The following is a 20493-nucleotide window of genomic DNA, read 5'->3' as shown; positions in this document are numbered from 1 at the left end:
AGCTGATGCTTACATTTCAGACAAATTGAGGAGGTTGTCAAAGGCCTTAGCTTCTATCTTTTCCAGGGAATCACTCTGAGAAATTTCACTAGGGAGAGAGGGGGAAAAAAAAGAAGAAACATGAAATAAATGACTGTCTGCATCATAAGCAGCTGTGTATGTGGCCCAACAACTGGGGTGTCCTTTTAAAAAAGAACAGTGGCACCTTTAGTTGTCCTCACATAATGAAGTGCTAACACCGCCCTTTAGGAGCCCTGATGGGCATCTACAACCCAGGTGCTATTGAAATGCAAGTTTCAGTAATCCCTGTTTATTTACAACAGGATTTTTTTTTTCTTGTTTATTATGACACTAGGAGCCCAGTGCATGAATTTGTGCACCTTGAAAGGAACTGTGGGCCACAAGGTTGCTGTGGGCATAGGGGTGGGTCTCGGCCTATCCTCCATGCCCCTTCCTGGCCCCTCCCACTGAAGCCCCCTGGTCCCCCCCGGTCCTCTGTCTGCCAGCAGCCCCATTCCTGCTGTCTCCGTGCTGGCCCCGCTCACACCCGCTGATGCTGATGGCATGGAGCGATTGGGGCCAGCGTTATCAGTGGGTGCAAGCGGTGGCTGCTGCCCTGATCGCCCCTCAGGAGCAGGGGGAGGTGGAGAAGCCCTCAGAGGCAATTGGGGCCAGCAGGTGTGAGCGCAGGGTGGGACTGCAGCACGCAGGAGCAAAGAATTTTGAGTAACCACCAGAGGATCAGCTCAATGACAGCGGCCAACACCCCACCTTGGTCTGGTGCCCCCACTCACCTGCTCCACCATCCCACTGCGGCCGACGCCTGCCATGTTCTGCACTCTGCCGCCTGCTGCCCATGCCCACCATGTCCCGCGCACGCCCCTTGGTGGTCAGTGCACGTCATAGTGATTGTTGTTTGGTTGTTCCACCATTTGGTCTATTTGCATATTAGCCTTTTATTATATAGGATGGCATCATAGATTATTAGAAGTCAACAGGCCCTTTGAGAAAATCTAGTCAGATTCCCTTGTTTTACAGCAAATTGAGTTTCTGAGAGGAGAGGCGCCTATTGTTTTTTCCCATTTATTTTTCATTTATGTTTGTATCATTTCTTTTAAATAATTTTTCAATTAACTCAAACTCAATATTTTTTTGTATTAGTTTCAGGTATATAGCATAGTGGTTAGATAATCATATACTTTACAAAGTTTTCAGCCTGACCTGGCACCATACATAGTTATTACAGTATTATTGATTATATTCCCTTTGCTGTAGTTTACATTCCCATGATTGTTTTGTAACTACCAATTTGTATTCCTTAACCCCTTCACTTTTTTCACCCAGTCCCTGAACTCCCTCTTCTTTGGCAACTATAAGTCTATTCTCTGTATCTATGAGTTTGTTTCAGTTTTGTTTGTTCATTTATTTTGTTCTTAGATTCCACATATATGTGAAATCATGTGGTATTTGTTTTTTCTGGCTGATTTATTTTATGTAACACAATATCCTCCAGGTTCTTCCATGCTTTTGCAAATGGTAAGATTTCATTCTCTTTTATGACCAAATAACATTCCATTGTGTAATGTACCATAGATTTTTTATCCACTCATCTGGTGGTGGGCACTTGGTTTACTTCCATATCTTCACCATTGTAAATAGTGCAGCAATGAACATAGGGGTGCATATATGCTTCCTAATTAGTGTTTTGGTTTTTTTTTAAAATATATATTTTATTGATTTTTTACAGAGAAGAAGGGAGAGGTATAGAGAGTTAGAAACATTGACGAGAGAGATCAATCAGTTGCCTCCTGCACGCCCCCCCAGTGAGGATGTGCCCGCAGCCAAGATACATGCCCTTGACCGGAATCGAACCTGGGGCCCTTCAGTCCACAGTCCGATGCTCTATCCACTGAGCCAAACCGGTTTGGCAGTGTTTTGGGTTTTTTAGGATATACACCCAAAAGTGGAATCACTGGGTCATAAGGATGTTCCATTTTTAATTTTTTGAGTATTCTCCATGCTGTTTTCCAGAGTGGCTGCACCAGAGGCACCTACTGTTTATAGGAATGTTTCAATCAGGATCAGGCTATCTGGGTTCCCAACTTCATCATTTTAGTGAGGTTTTCATTTGGGTTGAATTCGTTGTTTCATAACTCTTTCCCTATCCCCAAATCCTGTTCTGAGGCAAAAGCAAGGTGGTCACCTCATGCACATAGTATCTTTCTGGTTGTGACTGTCTATTTCTTTGACTGTTTTTCTCTGTTAGCAAATTGAGGACAGAGAGTATGTCCCATTCTCTTCTGAACCCTGGTGGCATCATAATGCCTGGCACATTGGGAATGAATGAATGGATAGATTAATAAATGAATTGATTTTTTTTAAAAAAGACACAAAAGTAAAGGAAACAGTTTTGCCATATACCACCTCCAAGCATGTAGGTAATGTCAATGTTATTCTAAAATTCCAACATAAGCTACCATTTACTGCCAGCTAAGAAAAATGTCTCAAATTCACAAATTGTACATTTGCGTGTTTTTTAAGGTTAACATTCATTGAAGGCTTCAGATTTGATGAGAGCTTTAGCACACAGAAAGGCTGAGCCTCGGGTAGTTAATGCCTTTTATGAACACAGTAATGGATCATTCCTGGGCTGATTCATCTCATTCCTACCTAATGGTTTGCTTATTTAACTGTGGCTGCCTTTTTTTTACCAGGAGGTCTCAATGCATTGAAAGTTCTCAAAACTCACCATGTAAATGTGAGAGCAGAAGAGAAGAATTAGGTTCAAGCAAACTGACATTTCTGTAACCTGCAGTGAATTTCTCATAATATGCACTAATTCTTAAGGAATTATTTTTACTATACTCATTGCTTGCTAATATCCTAAAGAGAGTCAGAAGTTCCTCAAGGAGCTGGAATTGCTTTGAAAGCCCAGTGGATTGTTAAAAATCAGAAAAGGCCCCTTAGGTCTTTTGACTCAGACTAACATTAAGGAGGATACCGGAATCCTGGAGTACTGAGAAAGTTCTCTCTCCATGTATGGAGTCTTGGACCATAGAAGCTGAGACCCAGGGCAAAGGATTAAAGTTACATCTGAACAAATGTGAGATCACACTGCCTTTTCAGGCTGCTCTACACTTTGATAAATACCTCTGATCAATAAGGCTATAAGTATTGTGTTTTTGTCATTGCTTATTATATTTTAGATACAAAGATTATCTTTCCATGCACAATAAACTTCCAACACGTTTTCTTCTATGTGGTGTTATCTAAAAATGTGACACAAGGAAATAACTACTGTAGCAGGAGAATTTTTATGATTGGAATCTATCATCTTTTCTACTTGAGAAGTTTATCATCACTTATCAAAATACATTCAGTTCACTGAAGCAAGGTTAATTATCTAGATTTTAATGACTCTTGAAAATCATACCTCTCTTCAAAGGTTCCTAGATATTATTTGTATTAATAAGATAAAAGTACTAGGTTTCCCAAAATATAGTTTCTCTCCTAGAAAAATGATCCCCTTTCAACTATGCTTTCCCTTGGAAAAATTTATTATTCCAATTATAAATGTCTTTTGATATGCAGTATCTTACTTACATTTTTATGACTTCATTAAGTCCTCTGAAAGCTTGAGATGGAATTACTTTGATACGGAGATAGGTGAGTGATCTAGAAAAGAAAAAAAGGAAAGCCAAGAGTTTAAACTTTAAGATTGGGTGCCTTTTAAGTTCATGAATAAAATGTGTGTGTGTGACTACAGAGCTCTCAACAACTGAATTTAGGTTGGGAATTCTAACTTATATCCATAAAGAGATGTGTCATGAATTATTGCTGGTCTATATCAAACAGTGTGTAATTTTTTGGTTAAAATCTGAACTTTGGGATCAGACACATCAGGTTCAAATCCTCACTCTCTTATTACCTGGCTATGTGATCCTGATCATGTCATTTAAGCCCTCTGTTTCAGTTTCTTCATCTATAAAACTAAAATAAGATAACCCACGTGAAGGACAGGGCTTCGCACCAAGTAAATAGTTAATACATAGTTCTAAAGTGGTCCTATAAGTTTGGTTGGGAGGGTGGAAAAGAAGCTTTCTTGGGTAGAGTGGAGAAACAAATGGTAAAAATACAACTGAAAATTAGGCAGACAGGAGAAGGGAAGATCTATTAAGAACATGTCCCATCTTCTCCAGGCAGCTTATTATCCCAAGAGCACTTGCTAATATGGTTAAATCACACGGGCATCACATGCCATTTTTGGGGAACATCTATATAGCACCTTTCCTTCAGGCACTCACTTATATCCAGAGGAACAATCTAAGTGTTCTTGAATTGAGATAAAAATTATGCATTACATAACAGTTGAGAATAGGATGATTACTCAGCAATAGCAAAAACTAGAACAAGACGATGTACAAGTGATAAAGGAACTTGGAGTTATGATAACTCAGAAGAAAGCATCAGCCAGGTAGGGATGAATGTTCAACATTTATCAAGCACCTACAGTGATTCAAAATTTTAGCACTAGGACTGGCAGAGAGAAGGGGCATGGAGCAGGACATTTCAGGTGGGACAAGAATATCATGACAATGAGAACAGAGGTGGGAGGTGCTGCCTTGCTTTTCATTATCTATGCATCAGAGACTGCCATAGCTGCTGGGACAGAAAAGCTCCATGATGAGCAGATTTGAGTCAGTGAAATGTCTTACAGTTCCAGAGAGACTTGCTGCTGGTATAAGGTGCTGTGTGAGTGATGCACACCAACCTATAACCTTGTTATAGCTATTTAATAATGGAGTGAATAGATATTCCCATTTAATAGCAGAAGAAACTGGATCACAAAGATATTAAGTAATTTGAACAAGGTAACAGGACTAAGCAGATTGAGACCAAATTTTCTTTCCACTGGCAATATTGGGCCAAAGTATGTGATTCCCAATCCACTCTTTTTGTTTCTTCCCCTGCCCCCCAATTTTATTGAGGAATACTTGACAAACATACTTATATATATTTAAGGTGTTCAACATGATGATTTGATATATACACATATATTATGAATAGTTAACTTTTGTGGTGGTGAGAACACTTAAATTAAGATGTACTCACAGCAACTTTCAAGTATACAATACAGTATTATTAACTGTAGTCACCATGCTGTACATTAGATCCTCAGAACTTATAACTAATAGTTTGTACCCTTGACCTCTACATTTTCTTCTCTCAGGCCATGGCAATCATTCTATTTCCTGTTTCTATGAATCAGCTTTAACAATTTCTTTTTAGAGTCTACATATAAGTGATGCCATGCAATATTTGTCTTTCTCTGTCCAGCTTATTTCAGTTAGCATAATGCCCTCCAGGTTCACTCCATACTGTCACAAAGGTAGCTTTTCTTCTCTCTTTTTGTTATGGTTGAAAACTATTCCTTTGTGTGTGTGTATGTGTGTGTGTGTGTGTGTGTGTGTGTGTGTTTATATATATCACATAGTTATATTTTCTATCTATTCATCTGTCAAAGGACATTTAGGTTGTTTCCTTATCTTGGCTGTTATAAATAATGCTGCAGTGAACATGAGAGTGCAGATATCACTTTGAGATAGCGATTTCATTTCCTTTGGACATCTACCCAGGCAATGCCCTCTCTTTCAGTGAGCACAGTGGTGGGACAGGCCTTGTAACCTTGCTTTTCTTGAGAGGAGGCATGTCACACTCTTGATATTCCTCCTGCAAAGCATCTTACCAATAGTTCCTCTCTGGGGCTAATGCAAAGCAATTTCATTGCAGAAAAATGCTTTCATTCAAGATTCTCTTAGAGATGGTACAGCCTTGAGGAAGTAAACCAAACTTGGTCCTGTGAATCTATTCCTGAAGACAGTCTCCCCAAGTACACCGTTCAATACCCAAACTTATTTAACAGGGCATCCAAGAGGAATAGGGACAGTGGGGGAGAAATCTTCTTACGATGGCATGTTTGCTTCCTATATTTCTTCTGGAATCATGTCCGCTTGGCTTACTGATTAAAAACACAGTTTTATTGCTCTCTGCACTGCCAAGTCAATAAATTTCCAGAAGAGAAAGCTGTATTCTACTGTACCCCATGCAACATCAATAAAACTGACAGCCAAATTCTGATTCCAGAGTCTTTATTGCTGGGGATAATGCAGTGCAGAACATATTTTGAAGAGTGTTTACATAAAAGCTTCCACTGAACACTTCAGAGCCATTTATATGCAAATGAAACCCCCAGGCTGAAGCCTCTCCCCAGGCAGTCTCCTCCTCCATAAGGGCACAAGATGTGGCTCTCAGAGGAGCAATTTGGCTCAGATTTGACCGGGGAGGTTGTTTGATATAGGGATGAGGGATGAGGAGCAAAGGTCAGACAGAAGTGAAAGAAGCAGTAGATCATGCACTGGCTGTCCCCAATGACTATGGAAAATCCCTGGTGCAAGATGAAAATTTTGAAGTTGATGTTGATGCCACAGAGCAGGAAAGGCAGAGTGATTGAGTTCCCACCATAAAAGAGCCACGGAGCGAGCAGCAGGTAGTTTTGTGGTTGTGGTTGGGGCCAGAGAATAGGGAGAGAGGTTGAGTGAGGTAGGGGCACTGAGCTTTTCACAACAGATGTATTCTCTTAAACCCATGTGGAGAATGTGTTTCTGTGGATCCAAAACTGTTTTTTCCCCCCACTGATTTATATTTTTATTTGAGAGATGCTATGTCTTTATTTCCATTGCATCTTCAACTGGCAGCAGTTCCTAAGCATTCAAGTGTCTGTCTCCTGTATTTAAATGTGTTTGTTCACGTGGCCCATGATTTATTCATGACCATTTGAATGCACTTCCATTAAGGTGCTCTATTCTTTGATGGATGCTTCTATGATTCTTAACACAAAGCCAGAAACTTTTAGCAATGTGGTTGTCTCAATTACACTGCTATTCTACTCCCACATGCATCCCAGAAAAATTCTCACACTGATACTTAAGGGCAACTGTACAAGGATTGTTTTCATAGCATTGTTGGTGTCGGGTGGGTTGGAGGAACCTGAGTATCCTCTGCTGAGTGAGGGAATGGTAAAATGTGGACAGTATACACCTACCTAATTGGTCAGCAGTGAGAAGCAAGCATCTAAAGCATGATTCTAAGATCCACACAGAGCATCATGTGTGGATCTTAGAGTCATGGTGATAAGAGAAAAAAGTAAGAAATTACTGATATATATATATATATATATATATATATATATATATCAGTAATATATACTTATGTATATATATGTACAGAATTAAAATACATACACATCAAACATAGACATTTAAAAAGAAAACATATAAACATACATTTGGATGGTTGCCCATGGTGAGTCAAAAGGAAGTAGGAGAAGGGGATAAGATAAAGAACTGAAAACAGAGAGGGACTTTGAATGGACCAATGATAATGTTTCTTGAAGAAATATAATCAACTTAATGCTCTGTACTATGAGAAAAATGGAAAAGAGAAAAAGTTTTATTTTGATGTATCGAGTTTCCTCCTCCCCTTCCCTCCCTCCTTCCTCCTTTTCTTCCTTCCTTTTTTGCAGTTAGGCCTACATGTATTCCAAGACTTTTGTGAACTTCAGGGACTCTTGTGGGAAGGCCAATCAGTATCATTAGATATAGAACAGAAACCAAGGAGAACTGGGGAAAAAAGGCCAAAGGCAAGGACTGTTCAGCGACTCTGCTGTTCAGGGTCAAAAGAGGCATGAAAGCTATGCATAAAGCAAAGAAAAATAAAGGAAGGACAGCCTTTTCTGTCTCAGACAAATAGAATCATTCTTCCAAACTATGGATCTCAGATGAGTAGTAAAGAGCCAGGATTAGTGGGCAAATGTGAGTTTGAACTTGCAGGGTGGGGCGTTCTCTCTGCCTCTTGAAAAGTGAGATGGCTGTGGAAGAATATGGCTGTGAAACCATATGTAGCTGCTTACATTTATTACATTTTCACAGTCCTTTGTACAGTTTTAAACTTTGATTTCTAAATGAATAATGTAGCATAGGTGACACCTGGAACATGGCCAAAACCCACCTTACCCAAGTGCCTTTCACACAGATGTTGAAACAAATACTTAGATCGGAAGACAAAGGTTGCCTTAGTTTCATCATTTTTGGAACCTCCATCTACTCAAGAATCCTGCCTGCAAGTTCCTCACCCTTCCAGTTATAAAGTTGAAGTAGAAATAGCCAGCCTATCTTCCTTAGAATTGGAATAAAGCACTCACCCTAGTTCTGAGATCTTGTAATTGGTTATGACTCTGGTGAAGCCCCATCATCTACACTGGGCCCAACAATATTTGGAGTAGGAGTGTGCCTGCATGCCTTGGATTATATCTGCTTCCCCCACACCATGTTGGTGCTTGTTTTTGTCTTGATTCCTTATTCTGTAACCTGCGGGTCCTCTCTAATTGTTCCTAATGTCTCTTGAATACTCAAGGTTGGGCCTTGAGCCGCTCTTCTTTTTCTCTCCTGACTGATAACCTTCAAAGGAGACAATCTGTCCAGCCCACTGAATTGTTAATGAACCCTCAAAATAATGTTAGTTGGAGAGCTTTAGAACCAAGAGGACTCTGTGTCCCCCTTCAAGGAAATCTAGGATTTGGAAATCCTTGCTTACAAAAACCTATCAATTGGGAGACATTTGTCTTATCAAAGGGTTCTTTTTTCTACAAAAAGATTCCAAGCACAGTTCCTTTAAATAGCAAACTTCATAGGTGAATTGGAAATATGATTCAGTGGGTACACTCTCTCCTTTTAAAGACAGGCCATGCATAAAGCCAATAACAACTGCAGGTTCCCCACCTCCCTTTGGTTTTTAAGAGCTTGGAGTACACAGTTCAGGGCAGGACCCACGTCTGAAGCCCATAGATTGAGCAGGGGCAGAGGGAGACAAGAGCCAGGGAAGAGATGCAGCACCAATCTGGAGCCTTCAAAACTTGGGTGAAGTCTTTGGTCACATTGCTGGAGCTTTTACCTTCCTTCTGTTACCAGTGAATCAGGCACTCGGTTCTTGAGTTTAGCAAAGGAAGAATTCAGAGCCAAGAACTCTAGTGCCAGAGGAAGTTTAATTAGCAAGCAAGGCACAAGTACACTAGAAAAGAAAGACTTGAGCCCACTGCTCAGAGAGCTGCATTGGCCTTTTAGAAAGAAAGTCACAGAGGCAGAAGCAGTGAGCTAGCTGGGCTTCATGGACTCAGGAAACAAGTAACAGAGACAAAAGGGGGGCCCTTGGAAATAGGTTCAGGGGGTTAGCCCAAGATGAGCTGCCCCTGCTCACTGCTACCCTGGTTGCAAGTTTCATGGAGACCTTTAGAGCTGAAGAGAAAGAAAGCAAAGACACAGGCCTGAAGACAGTAGACATGGGAGAGAGAGAGAGAGAGAGAGAGAGAGAGAGAGAGAGAGAGAGAGAGAGAGAGAGAATGAGAACACTGGGTCCTTTGTCTTAAGGGTTTTTATCTGTTTTCTAAAGGCGGGAATTTTAGGGGAAGTGTCAGGAAAGGATCTCAATAGGATATTCATCAGCTTTCTAGGTGTATCCCTTAATATGCTGATTCATCAAAATGAGGAGGATCAGGGTCATGATCTCTACTGGTTGGTCAGTCCTAGGGTAGGGGGTCATTGGTTATTGCATCTGGTCCTGATGCCAGCCGTGGTAATGCTTGGTCTGCTTTTGCTGCTTTTCTGGGCCTGGAACTGAAACACAACTGAGGCCTAAATGTTATGCTGGTTGGACTAAAACTCTGTTAACAGACCTGAGGCTTTGTTCCGAAGATTATTTGATGCTGATAAGAACCTCATTGTTCTGAAGGCTTTAATGCTTGAGGGAGTGGTATGTGGGAGAAGGAGGCAGGTAACTAAGGATGCTGGATGAGGCCAGTTTGAATCAGTCATCTGTCTCAGTTTCCCCATTCTACTTGCCAAGGAATTTTCCTAGCTTCTAACTATCGTGCCTCACTTCTGCCCAGCATGACAGAAGTGAAATATTTTTATTCACTTCCCTCTAATTGTTTAGAAAAGCCATCTATATTATTGACTTAGGAAAGCTACAAACATCCATCCATCTTTTACAGATGATTAGTTTATTGATGGAGCTACACACGCTGAATTTTAAAACACTACAAAATCAAAGGGAAGGGAAAAGAGAAATCAGAGATGGTAAAAGCTTTTTGCCTAATAAACCCATTGAAATAGGAGGGAGGAACATTAGCTTATTTAAATTCAAAAGAATGTTAATGTTTTTGTATTTATAATATAAAACCTTGTTCTATATTTAACAGAAGCTTAAGAATTTCTGTATTCTTTTCAAAGCTGCTCAGTAATTACAATAAACTTGCTTTCATCTTGGAATGATATAAAATGGCTTTTCTCTTTCCAAATGATTTAAATCTTTGTGATTTCAAGTGCATTGATCTATTTGGTAACTTTATTACTTGGTATGCCTTCATTTGTTGGCCTCTTGTCTTTAGCATTTACCTTGAGGGAGCTGAGACTGCAATGTTAACTGAAATATGAAGTCAGTATAGATGGACATCCAAAATGTTAAGTTTTACTTCAGAAACTTTTGGAGCATACATTAAAAATACATCCAGGTAGTCCTAGTCGGTTTGGCTTAGTGGATAAAGCATTGGCCTGTGGACCGAAGGGTCTCGAGTTCAATTCCTGTCAAGGGCACGTACCTCCATTGCAGACTCCTCCCTGGTCCAGGCCCTGGTCAGGACTCGTGCAGGAGGCAACCAATCAATGTGTTTCCTCATGTCGATGTTTCTCTCTGTCTTTCCCTCTCTTGCACTCTCTCTAAAAATCAATGGAAAAATATCCTTGGGTGAGGATTAAAAAACAAACAAACAACACATCCAGGTAGTTCTATTGTTTGACTACTTCTTTAAGCAGGTATTGTATTTGGCTCAAAGGATCAGAGTGAAAGGTCCACTTGCAGGTGATTTGGTTCAGCCCCTCACTTTGCAGTTGAAGAAACAAGTTAGGAAAAGTGAAATGACTTCCCTGAAACTACCCGGCAATTCAGTGGCAGGTCTGGATTATAATGTAGGCCACTTCATTCCTGGTCCAGTGCTGTGTCCTTCACTAATCAAATCACATCAGTACTTTTCTTTGGGGGGAAGGGGGTTCATACATCCTGCTACATGATCCTCTGGTTCTCCTGTGAAAACCTAGACTTCTGATGGAGCCTTCAGCTTCTTGAGGGTATATGCTCACAGCTTTAACATTAAAGATGGGAAGAGATCAGCCAAAGAACTCATATGCATATATACATAACCCATGGTCACTGACAATAGGGTGCTGAAGGCCTGAGGTGGAGGGTGGGGGTGGGTTAGAAGAGGTCAATGGGGGGAAAAAGGGGACATACGTAATACTTTCAACTATAAAGATAAAAAAGATGCAGCTCAAATTCCTCTTCCTCCATGAAGCTTCAGATTCTACCAGAATGGGTTTTCTTTCTCTCTTTGATTCTCATCAGCATTTAATAACAACATAGGTTTTGTTTGTTTGTTTACTGCATTGTCATTTGAAATTTACCAGGAGCCCTGTATGAACATTTCTTCTGTTCCACCATTGGACACCCAGTCTCTGGTGGATTCTGCCTTCATATGTATCTTGCTTCTAGTCCTTTATCCCTTTCCCACTGCCACTCTTCTTGGCCTTTTTTTCCCCCTCCACCTTGACTCAACTACACTCCCCAAGTTGGTTTCCTCTCACCCTGCCCTGGGTTTCTCCTGCCCAGTCTAGATTAATCTTCCTTATAACTCCTACTGTGTCACACTTAGATATCTACAGATGTCTCAGCCTTGCATTCAAGGCTCTCTAAATAAAGGCTCAAACTTCATTTGTCAGTCCTATCACTCATCATTCCTCTCATATAACTAGTATACTAAACTTGCACTGTCCAGCACCACAGCCACTAGCCACATGTGGCCACTGAGCGCTTAAACTATGGCCAGTCCAAGCTGAGATCCACTGTAAGTGTAACATACACACTAGATGTTGAAGACTTAGTATGAAAAAGAATGGAAAGTATCTCATGAATAATTTCATATTGATTACATGTTGAATAATATTTTGTACATATTGGATTAAATAAAGTATTTTATTAAAACTAATTTCACCCTTTAAAAGCTTTTTAAATGTGGCTATTAGAAAATAAAAATGACACCTGTGACACATTATATTTCTACACAGTGTCTATCTAGACAAATCAGACTATTGTGCTTCCTGAACTTGCCTCACTTTCCTTTCTTCATTCATACCGTCTCCACCATCTGGCACATCTGCACTTCTCTGCTGGTCAAATTCTACTCTTGTTAAAGGTTTGTCTTGGGTGCTACATTCTTTAAGGAATGTGTCTTCCCACCAATTGCATGTGCTTTCTCTTTGGAAGTAGCACAGTGGGGTAGTGAAGAGTATAGTTTCTGCAGCCAGGCTGTCTGGGTTTAAATCATCACTTCATTCTATATCTATAAATGATGATGATGCTAAGTAACCCAGAGATTTTTGAAATTAAGTAAGAAAATGTCTATATAATACTGCTACAGCATCAAGCACAAAATAAGGCTCAGTAAGTACTTTTAATTCACAGCTGCTTACTGTGAAAAACTCAAGCTTCCCCACTTTTGCCTTCCTTGTCGGGGGTGGAGTAGGGTGGGTTCAGGATTTTGGAATGCACTCTTCTACTTAAGGTCATCCTTAAGCTTATAAAACGGTGATTTTTTCCAAACACTTGACTATCTGCTGATTATACATAGGACAACTGAGAGGAAGGCTAACCACACCCAATTGGCATCTTTCTTTTGGGTTCAGGTATCTCTTATAGGCCTCCCCTAATAGCCTTTAAATAAATGGTAAAGAACAACTCTCCATTAAATATTTCAACTCTAGGGAGCCACTCTGCAGAGTCCACATTTCCTCATTGATTTAAAGAAGTTCAGTCGGAACTCTGCCATTGAAAGTGCAGTTTGAGTGACCGTTCTCTAAGATGGCCATTGCAGAGCACCGGCCAAGCTGCTAGGTGCCTATGAATTATAATGGGAACCACGATGTTCAAGAAGCTTCCTGGATAATGGATTTTCCAAGTCATTTGTGCTACAACTAAATTAAAAATATAAAGCCTTGGAGGAAAATGGTATAATCTAGGCTCTCACTCAAAACCCATTTCAAGGTTTCTCAAGACACAAAGCAAAATGATCTAATCTTTACCCCCTAAACTAGAATTCTCCTAGCAATAATATAACATGACAAGAATAACTCTGGTAAATAAAAGTACACGTTGAATTCTTCCAGGGGGGATGTCTGCATCATCTGAAATGATTTCTTAAAAATATTTTTTAGAAGCAGAGAGTATTATGTTGTCAGGGCAGTGCCATTGCAGATATGCTTCAGGAAGCTCTTTGATTACAAGCTTCTGTTTCCAGACACCTAAACCTTGATTTTATTTTATTTTACTTTAATTTTTAGTGAGCCTGTAAAAGGTGGTTGCACTGATATACCAAATATTTTAATTAGTCTGAGGATGGGTTTGACGTGCCCGAAATTACTGGCATGTGTGCTTTCTGGTTGCCTGGCTCAAAAATGACCCTTCTCTGGAAGCATGTCATTGCTGATTGCATGGGGTACAAGCACCTCACTGACTGTGCTCTTATGCTTCTGCGTTGGGGCCTGGCAGGGGGAGGCAATCAGGTTCTCTCTCTTGGGAATTTAAAACTATAACAGACAGACAGAAGGAGTCTTTGCAGCTGATTCATTGTGAAGGTGGCATCTAGAAAGAAGTTCCCTGATCTCTTACTGCTAAAATGCCAGATTCTCCCTGGATCTTGCTAGCACCCTTCTACCTCCTTATTCTTCTCATAAATTCATCTCTTATGATTAAGTTTGTCAGAGGTGATTTCTGGTGCTTGCAAATGAGAAAAGCCTTATTCAGAGCCCTACCCAGGGTTTCCAGTGGAAGTGGCCCACTGTGCCCTTGATGCTCGATACATAGACAGGGCCTGTGCTGGTGGTCAGTGAGAGAGCAGAAGACTTTGAAGAGTGATTTTAAATCTATCTATCTATCTATCTATCTATCTATCTATCTATCTATCTATCTATCTATCGAAAGAGAATCACTGATCTGCTGCTTCCTGCACGCCCCTAATGGGGATCGAGCCTGCACACCAGGCATATGCCCTTGACTGGAATCAAACCTGGAACCCTTCAGTCTGCAGGCTGATGCTCTATCCACTGAGCCAACCTGGCTAGGGCAAGAGTGATTTTTTTCCCCCCAGTAGCTTTTCTAAGCTGGTGTCAAAGGCCAGGACTGACCTTATGGGATAATGGCGCTAACCCAGCTGCCCATATAGAGAATGAGGCTTACAAAGCTACACCTTAGATGATACCTCCACCAAAGTTTCTTTGTTACTGTGGCTAGAAGGGAAGGCTCCTCTGAACTCCTATCAGATGTTGTTTATAGTGGCCTTTATTACCTTCTATTGTTCCGGGTGTGATCTAAAAACTGTAGTCCTCTCTTTCCTACAGTCTGAAGACTGTCATTGGATCCTGCACATTGACCGGTTTCAGCATGTAGTTCCTGAGTGGTCAACAAGTCTGACCTGAGGGCTTTCTCTGTTTCTAGCCTGAGGCTTAGGGGTGGAGAATACAGAAATGAAGGAAGAAGAATGGGTTTGAGAGCAGATAGGAGTGGCTCAACTAAACAATAGGAACCAGCCTATAATGAAGTGTTAGGTGGCGCATTTGAGAGGCAGCTCAGACTGGGCTGAAAAGACCAGCATATCAGACTCCAGGCAATAATGAGCTCTGCTATTTATGGATTCTAACTTATTCACCTTCAAGGTTGAGGAGACTTAGTGGGTCATTTTCTCTAATTAACACCTACCAGGAACAAAACTAGTCCATCAGGCTTGCCCCTTGGAAAACAGATATTTACTGTTCATCCTCCTATATGGGCTAGGACAGTGGTCAGCAAACTCATTAGTTAACAGAGCCAAATATCAATAGTACAACGATTGAAATTTCTTTTGAGAGCCAAATTTTTTAAACTTAAACTATATAGGTAGGTGCATTCAACTTTAAATTCAATTTTAAATTCACGGTTTTCGTCTTCCGTTTTTCTTTGCTTCTTCTTTGTAGCCATTTCAAACAGGGCACCTAAAAAATGTTTCTTTTTATAATAATAAAGCCACCAACACAAAAGAATTACAATTTTTTAAAAAATATATTTTATTGATTTTTTACAGAGAGGAAGGGAGAGAGATAGAGAGTCAGAAACATCGATGAGAGAGAAACATCGATCAGCTACCTCCTGCACATCTCCTACTGGGGATGTGCATGCAACCCAGGTACATGCCCTTGACCGGAATCGAACCTGGGACCCTTCAGTCCGCAAGCCGACGCTCTATCCACTGAGCCAAACCGGTTTCGGCTACAATTCTTAAATTGATGACAAAAATATCTGTAGGATTTGCAGTTGGTTGGAAAAATACAGATAACTTTATGCTTCGAGTAGGTACTTTTGTCACCCACGCGCCATTTGTGGACGTGACTAGCACTAACCATTGCACATGAGACTGTTGACTGACTGGCTCACTCAGCTTGTGCCTGAATCGCGGGCGCCTTCCCGCGCTGCGTATCCTGCGGCCCGCCTGCTCCGCATCTCCTGTCACCCGACTAACACCCCCCACTTCTTCTAATGCCACTTCTTCAAAATAGACTCGCCCAGGCTGAAAACTGACTTCTGCGCATGGGCCACGAAGTTTCAATCGCACTGTACGTGTGCACCTGCACGTGGTATTTTGTGGAAGAGCCACACTCAAGGGGGCCAAAGAGCCGCACGTGGCTCGCAAGCCACAGTTTGCCGACCACTGGGCTAGGAGAATGGACAGTAAATGCAGTCTTCTCGGCATCATCAGATTGCTAAAATAATACTTTGTCGTTGTGGTAAACCTTTACTTCCCAGTACTTTTGGCTCTGCTGTTCTGTTTATCTTCCCCATAGTCACACCCACTCAGGGGCAGGAGTCATCGCTCCCCTTTTATGGACAGCATAGAGCAGCGGTTCTCAACCTGTGGGTCGAGACCCCTTTGGTGGTCGAACGACCCTTTCACAGGGGTCACCTAAGACCATCCTGCATATCAGCTATTTACATTACGATTCACAACAGTAGCAACATTACAGTTATGAAGTAGCAATGAAAATAATTTTATGGTTGGGTCACAACATGAGGAACTGTATTAAAGGGCCAGAAGGTTGAGAACTACTGGCATAGAGGCTTTATCAGTAGCCCGATTCCACAGTGCAAGTTAGGGAAAAGAGACCTGGTGCTAGAACTCAGGTCTGCCTGGTCTTTGTCCTGTCAATCAATTCAGATCACTGGGGGGCTATGTTGGACCCTACCCTATCATACTAGAGCATCCCCATCCTTGTGAGCTCAGATGTGTTGTCTGTTGTTGTTCGTGAGGTAGAATTAGGGACCCAGGAGTCACCTCATTTCCTTAGAGTCAAGGATGATTCTGATTTTGGCTCCGGTGGCATTACAGAGCTTTGGCTCAGGGCCACACAGAGCAGCTGTGCATGGTTTGCTGGCCAGGAGGGGGTTTCATCTCCCAGTGAGGCAGAAGCTGGGAGTAAATGAGGACCATGTAGAGAAGCTGCTAGAAGCTGCCCACCAAGTCAGAGAGCCCACCTGCCTGGTGGGAAGGATTATTTTAATTCTCTTCTTAAAAAAATAGCTGGTGGGAGACTTGCTATAATTTGCATTGAATGTGATTTTTCGCACACCCAGGGGAGCTGCCAGAACAGAACACATATGCTCCCCTGGAGCCAGCCCTCTGGGGTCTGGGCGTGAGCAGCAAGGCCTTTCCCAACTGCAGGGGCTCAATTGGTTTTAGCTTCCTGTGTGTGAGATCAGTTACACGTGGCCAAGACTCCGTCTGGTACAGCTACTCTGGAAGATTATATTTTGAAAAAAAGATTTCAGGCCTCATCTTAAGACATGAAAAGAAGCCAAATTGAGGGGCTTGGAAAGAAGATAGAGGTGGGTAAAGGAGCAGAACTTGAGCTTTGAATTAATCTGACACTGCTTTTTGAAATAAAAAAGAATAAGGCAAGAAAAACCCATAGAATTATTGCTCTCCAAGGGGGGAAGCTGGGTCCAATGCCAAAAAGGTCTGTATGTGAACCTTTTGGCTCTACACTTCCACTGAGATTTTGGGAACTCTATTGCATGTTTTTTGGTATCTCACTAGGGGCCATCATTCCCCAAAAGGATGATTTTTAAACTAATAAAGTCTGGTTCTTGCAAAGCTTCCCCCAAGGAGCCTGTTTATAGGCACAGGCGTGTTTAAGAATTGCCTTGAAGGTACAGCTGGGGGAGCTGAGTCAGAACTGAGGTTGAGGATCAACAGCTACCTGGGGCCTTTGCTTTTTGTGGGGTAGGGAGGTGGGATAAGAGCTTCCTGAATTCTGAGTTTTTTTGGTCTGGCTAGTGTTAGGGAAGGCAGGGATAAGACATACTGTCTTATCTGCAAGAGTTAGGAAAGCTTCCCTCTGTCTAGTGGGCTCCTACCTGGTGTCCTGGACAGCAAATCCATCAGTCTCAATTCAGGCTGCCTTGGTGGTTGTTTTGTTTTGTTTTAATGGATCCTGGGCTGGGAATTATTTTTTTTTCTTCTAATGAGTGAGTTAAAACAAATAGACAATAAAAATTAAAACAATCTGGATGGGAGTATATTAATATAGGTATGTTTCCAGTCTTGCTTCTCAGAGGCTGATATGTCTACAAAGGCCTATTCAAAGGACAGACTAGGGCTCTGCAAAATCTTGGACCTGATTGTTGATATAACAGAGAACTCCCTCCAGTACCCATAGCACCCTTGCCTCCTCACTGTCTAGGATGGAGAATTTTTAAATGGTATTTAGATATGGTACATTCTAAATAATATGTGTTTCCTTTTGGCATTGGTTCGTTGTTCTTATTCAACTTCTATTCAGTTTGATCATCATGTATGTAGATCAGCAAACACTTTAATCATACTACCTGAGAAATTCTGGGAATCTTGAGTTGAATAAGACCTCTTCAATTGATTCTCACTTCAATGATTCAAAACCAAAGGGAGAGGGGCAGATTTTATCCCCAGGGGCTATTTGGCAAATGTCTAGAGTCATTTTTGGTTGTCACAATTTGGGAGGGCAGTGCTACTGGCACCTAGTGGGTAGAGGCCAATGATGCTACTAAGCATACCACAGTGTACAGAACAGCCCCCACAACAAGTGATTATCTGACTCCAAATGTCAGTTGTGCTGAGGTTGAGAAACATGCTGTAGCAGAAGAGACACACATTGAATAAATGGTTACACTGTGGTGAGATATATGCAAAAATATACGTAAGTTCAAGATATTGAAGCAAGTACATGTGTTTGTGTTTGGGAGGGTGGGGGTAGGAGGGGACATTGGGGAAAACTTCATGGGAAAATGACTCCAAATCATGATTTTTACTTAATGCCTTTTAATTAACTGTCCAAGAATGACTTTTGAAAGTTTATTAGTCAAGAACTACATATTGGATTTTTTCTTTTTGCACAACCCTCTGGGTAATTTAATCAAATGTTTTTGATGACTTCATATCTTCTCTTAAAAATAAAATTTCCCCAAAGAGCTGGGGAGAGGCATAATAAGAAAAAAATCCATTCAACCTTATTTCATGTTTCTCTAGTCCCGTGGTCGGCAAACTGTGGCTCGCGAGCCACATGCAGCTCTTTGGCCCCTTGAGTGTGGCTCTTCCACAAAATACCATGTGGGCGCGCACGTACAGTGCGATTGAAACTTTGTGGCCCATGCGCAGAAGTCGGTTTTCGGCCTGGGCGAGTCTATTTTGAAGAAGTACTGTTGATATTTGGCTCTGTTGACTAATGAGTTTGCAGACCACTGCTCTAGTCTACTATAACTTATTATGGTTATAGTCCTTCCACCTGGACAATTCTTCCCTTTTCTCCTTCAAGATTCATCCTCATGACCTTTGGCTCATGAAACCTTTGGAGATTTCAGTTCACAGTTATTGATCTATTCTCTAATTTCCGTAGAGCCTTGTTACCTCTTTCCCCATGAATATCAGTCTCTTGAGCATATTTACACATAGACTATTGGCTACTAAAGGACAGGGACCACACCCTCCTCCTGTAGATTCCTCTATAACATTGAACACTGTTCTGGACCCTGATTTCCACTGCAAGAGGAAGAAGGAGAAACACATTCAGGAAAGATGTTAAGATACTAACATTTTGCTGGGACACTGGACTCATGGATATAACACATTTTATCTTTCCAAGTCTCTGGATCATGTCTTATAATAAAGTCTAAAAGTTTAATCTTTGCTCAGTTGGAACAACATGCAAAAAATAAATTGCCATAATTATTATTAGCATTTTCTTACAAACAGATTTTTCAGAAGCTATTTCTATATCAAGCAGATCAACCTTTCTGTTGTCATAGAGACAAAGATCTTTATATAACCATAGGCAAGGTGAGATTTTTTTTCTCTCTCTCCCTTCCATTTGTCTGGAACTAATAAGGAAAGGAAAATTTTTAAATCTTTTTTCTATTATATTTTTTTATTCCTCAATTAAAACTAGTAAAAATGTGGGAGGCTATTTTTTTTGTATCACATTTTAGGTTTTAAATATCTAAGTTTAAATAAAATATGGAAGGGATGGGCAGATAGGAACAATTGAACAATGCCATTTTCAAGATTTGCAAGCATGGGCTTGTCAATGATAAGCAATTACAGTCCCTCCCCCCATTTTTAAACCAAACAGTGAGCTTCAGTTGGAGGTCTTAAAAGTCAGGACTACCAAGGCCTGAAACAATTAAAACGTGAACTAGCAGTTGCTGAGGGGCTGCTGAATTCTAAGGGGCACTGGGTATCCGCCTTCTCCAATCCCCGAACCCAGACTGCTCCTCTTCTCTCTGCTGAGCAAGTCCTGTGGATAACTGAGTGCAAGACCACCTCCCTCTTCTTCTGGAAGCCTTAGCTCATAATTTCAGTGCCCTTCTTTTTACAAACTCCTGATAACTTGTTATCCATAGCATTTGTCTATTTTATAATTACCATTTACCATTTCATTCATTCATCATTAAGAAAAGAGGATTTTAGCATGAACTCAAACGCTTTTCCTGTCCTTTGCCTCAATGTTGAATTATATCTTTACCCAACTGACTTCTTGCCCTGGGACTCAGAAGTCTGTCTGTTCTTTCTAAGATTAACCCTTCCCCTATGATCTGAGACTAATGCTATCCTCTCACCTGCATTGAGATCCCACTCCATCAAGTATTATTCTCCCCACCCCTTGCATTGTCAGTGTCTGTCCTTTTCCATGGATTCCTTCCCCTATTTATCTTAAAAAAAACCCCAAACGACCATTTTTTTTTTTCCTCAATCCTGTTTATTTTTCATATGTC

At 41.1% G+C, this 20493-nt stretch overlaps 1 protein-coding gene across 1 annotated transcript in view; it reads right to left on the bottom strand.

Annotated features, from left to right (window-relative positions):
* Positions 1 to 20493, bottom strand: part of LHCGR (luteinizing hormone/choriogonadotropin receptor) — a 56292-nt gene that overhangs the window by 32469 nt on the left and 3330 nt on the right. The window contains exons 2-3 of the mRNA XM_036335535.1: positions 3604 to 3675; positions 14 to 88 (exon numbers count right to left, since the gene is read on the bottom strand). Coding sequence (XP_036191428.1) covers positions 14 to 88; positions 3604 to 3675 — 147 coding nt within the window. The remainder of the gene's footprint in view (positions 1 to 13; positions 89 to 3603; positions 3676 to 20493) is intronic.

The sequence above is a fragment of the Myotis myotis genome, unplaced genomic scaffold (assembly GCF_014108235.1).
Source record: "Myotis myotis isolate mMyoMyo1 unplaced genomic scaffold, mMyoMyo1.p scaffold_m19_p_14, whole genome shotgun sequence".
NCBI lineage: Eukaryota > Metazoa > Chordata > Mammalia > Chiroptera > Vespertilionidae > Myotis > Myotis myotis.
This window is presented reverse-complemented; position numbering and strand designations above follow the sequence as displayed.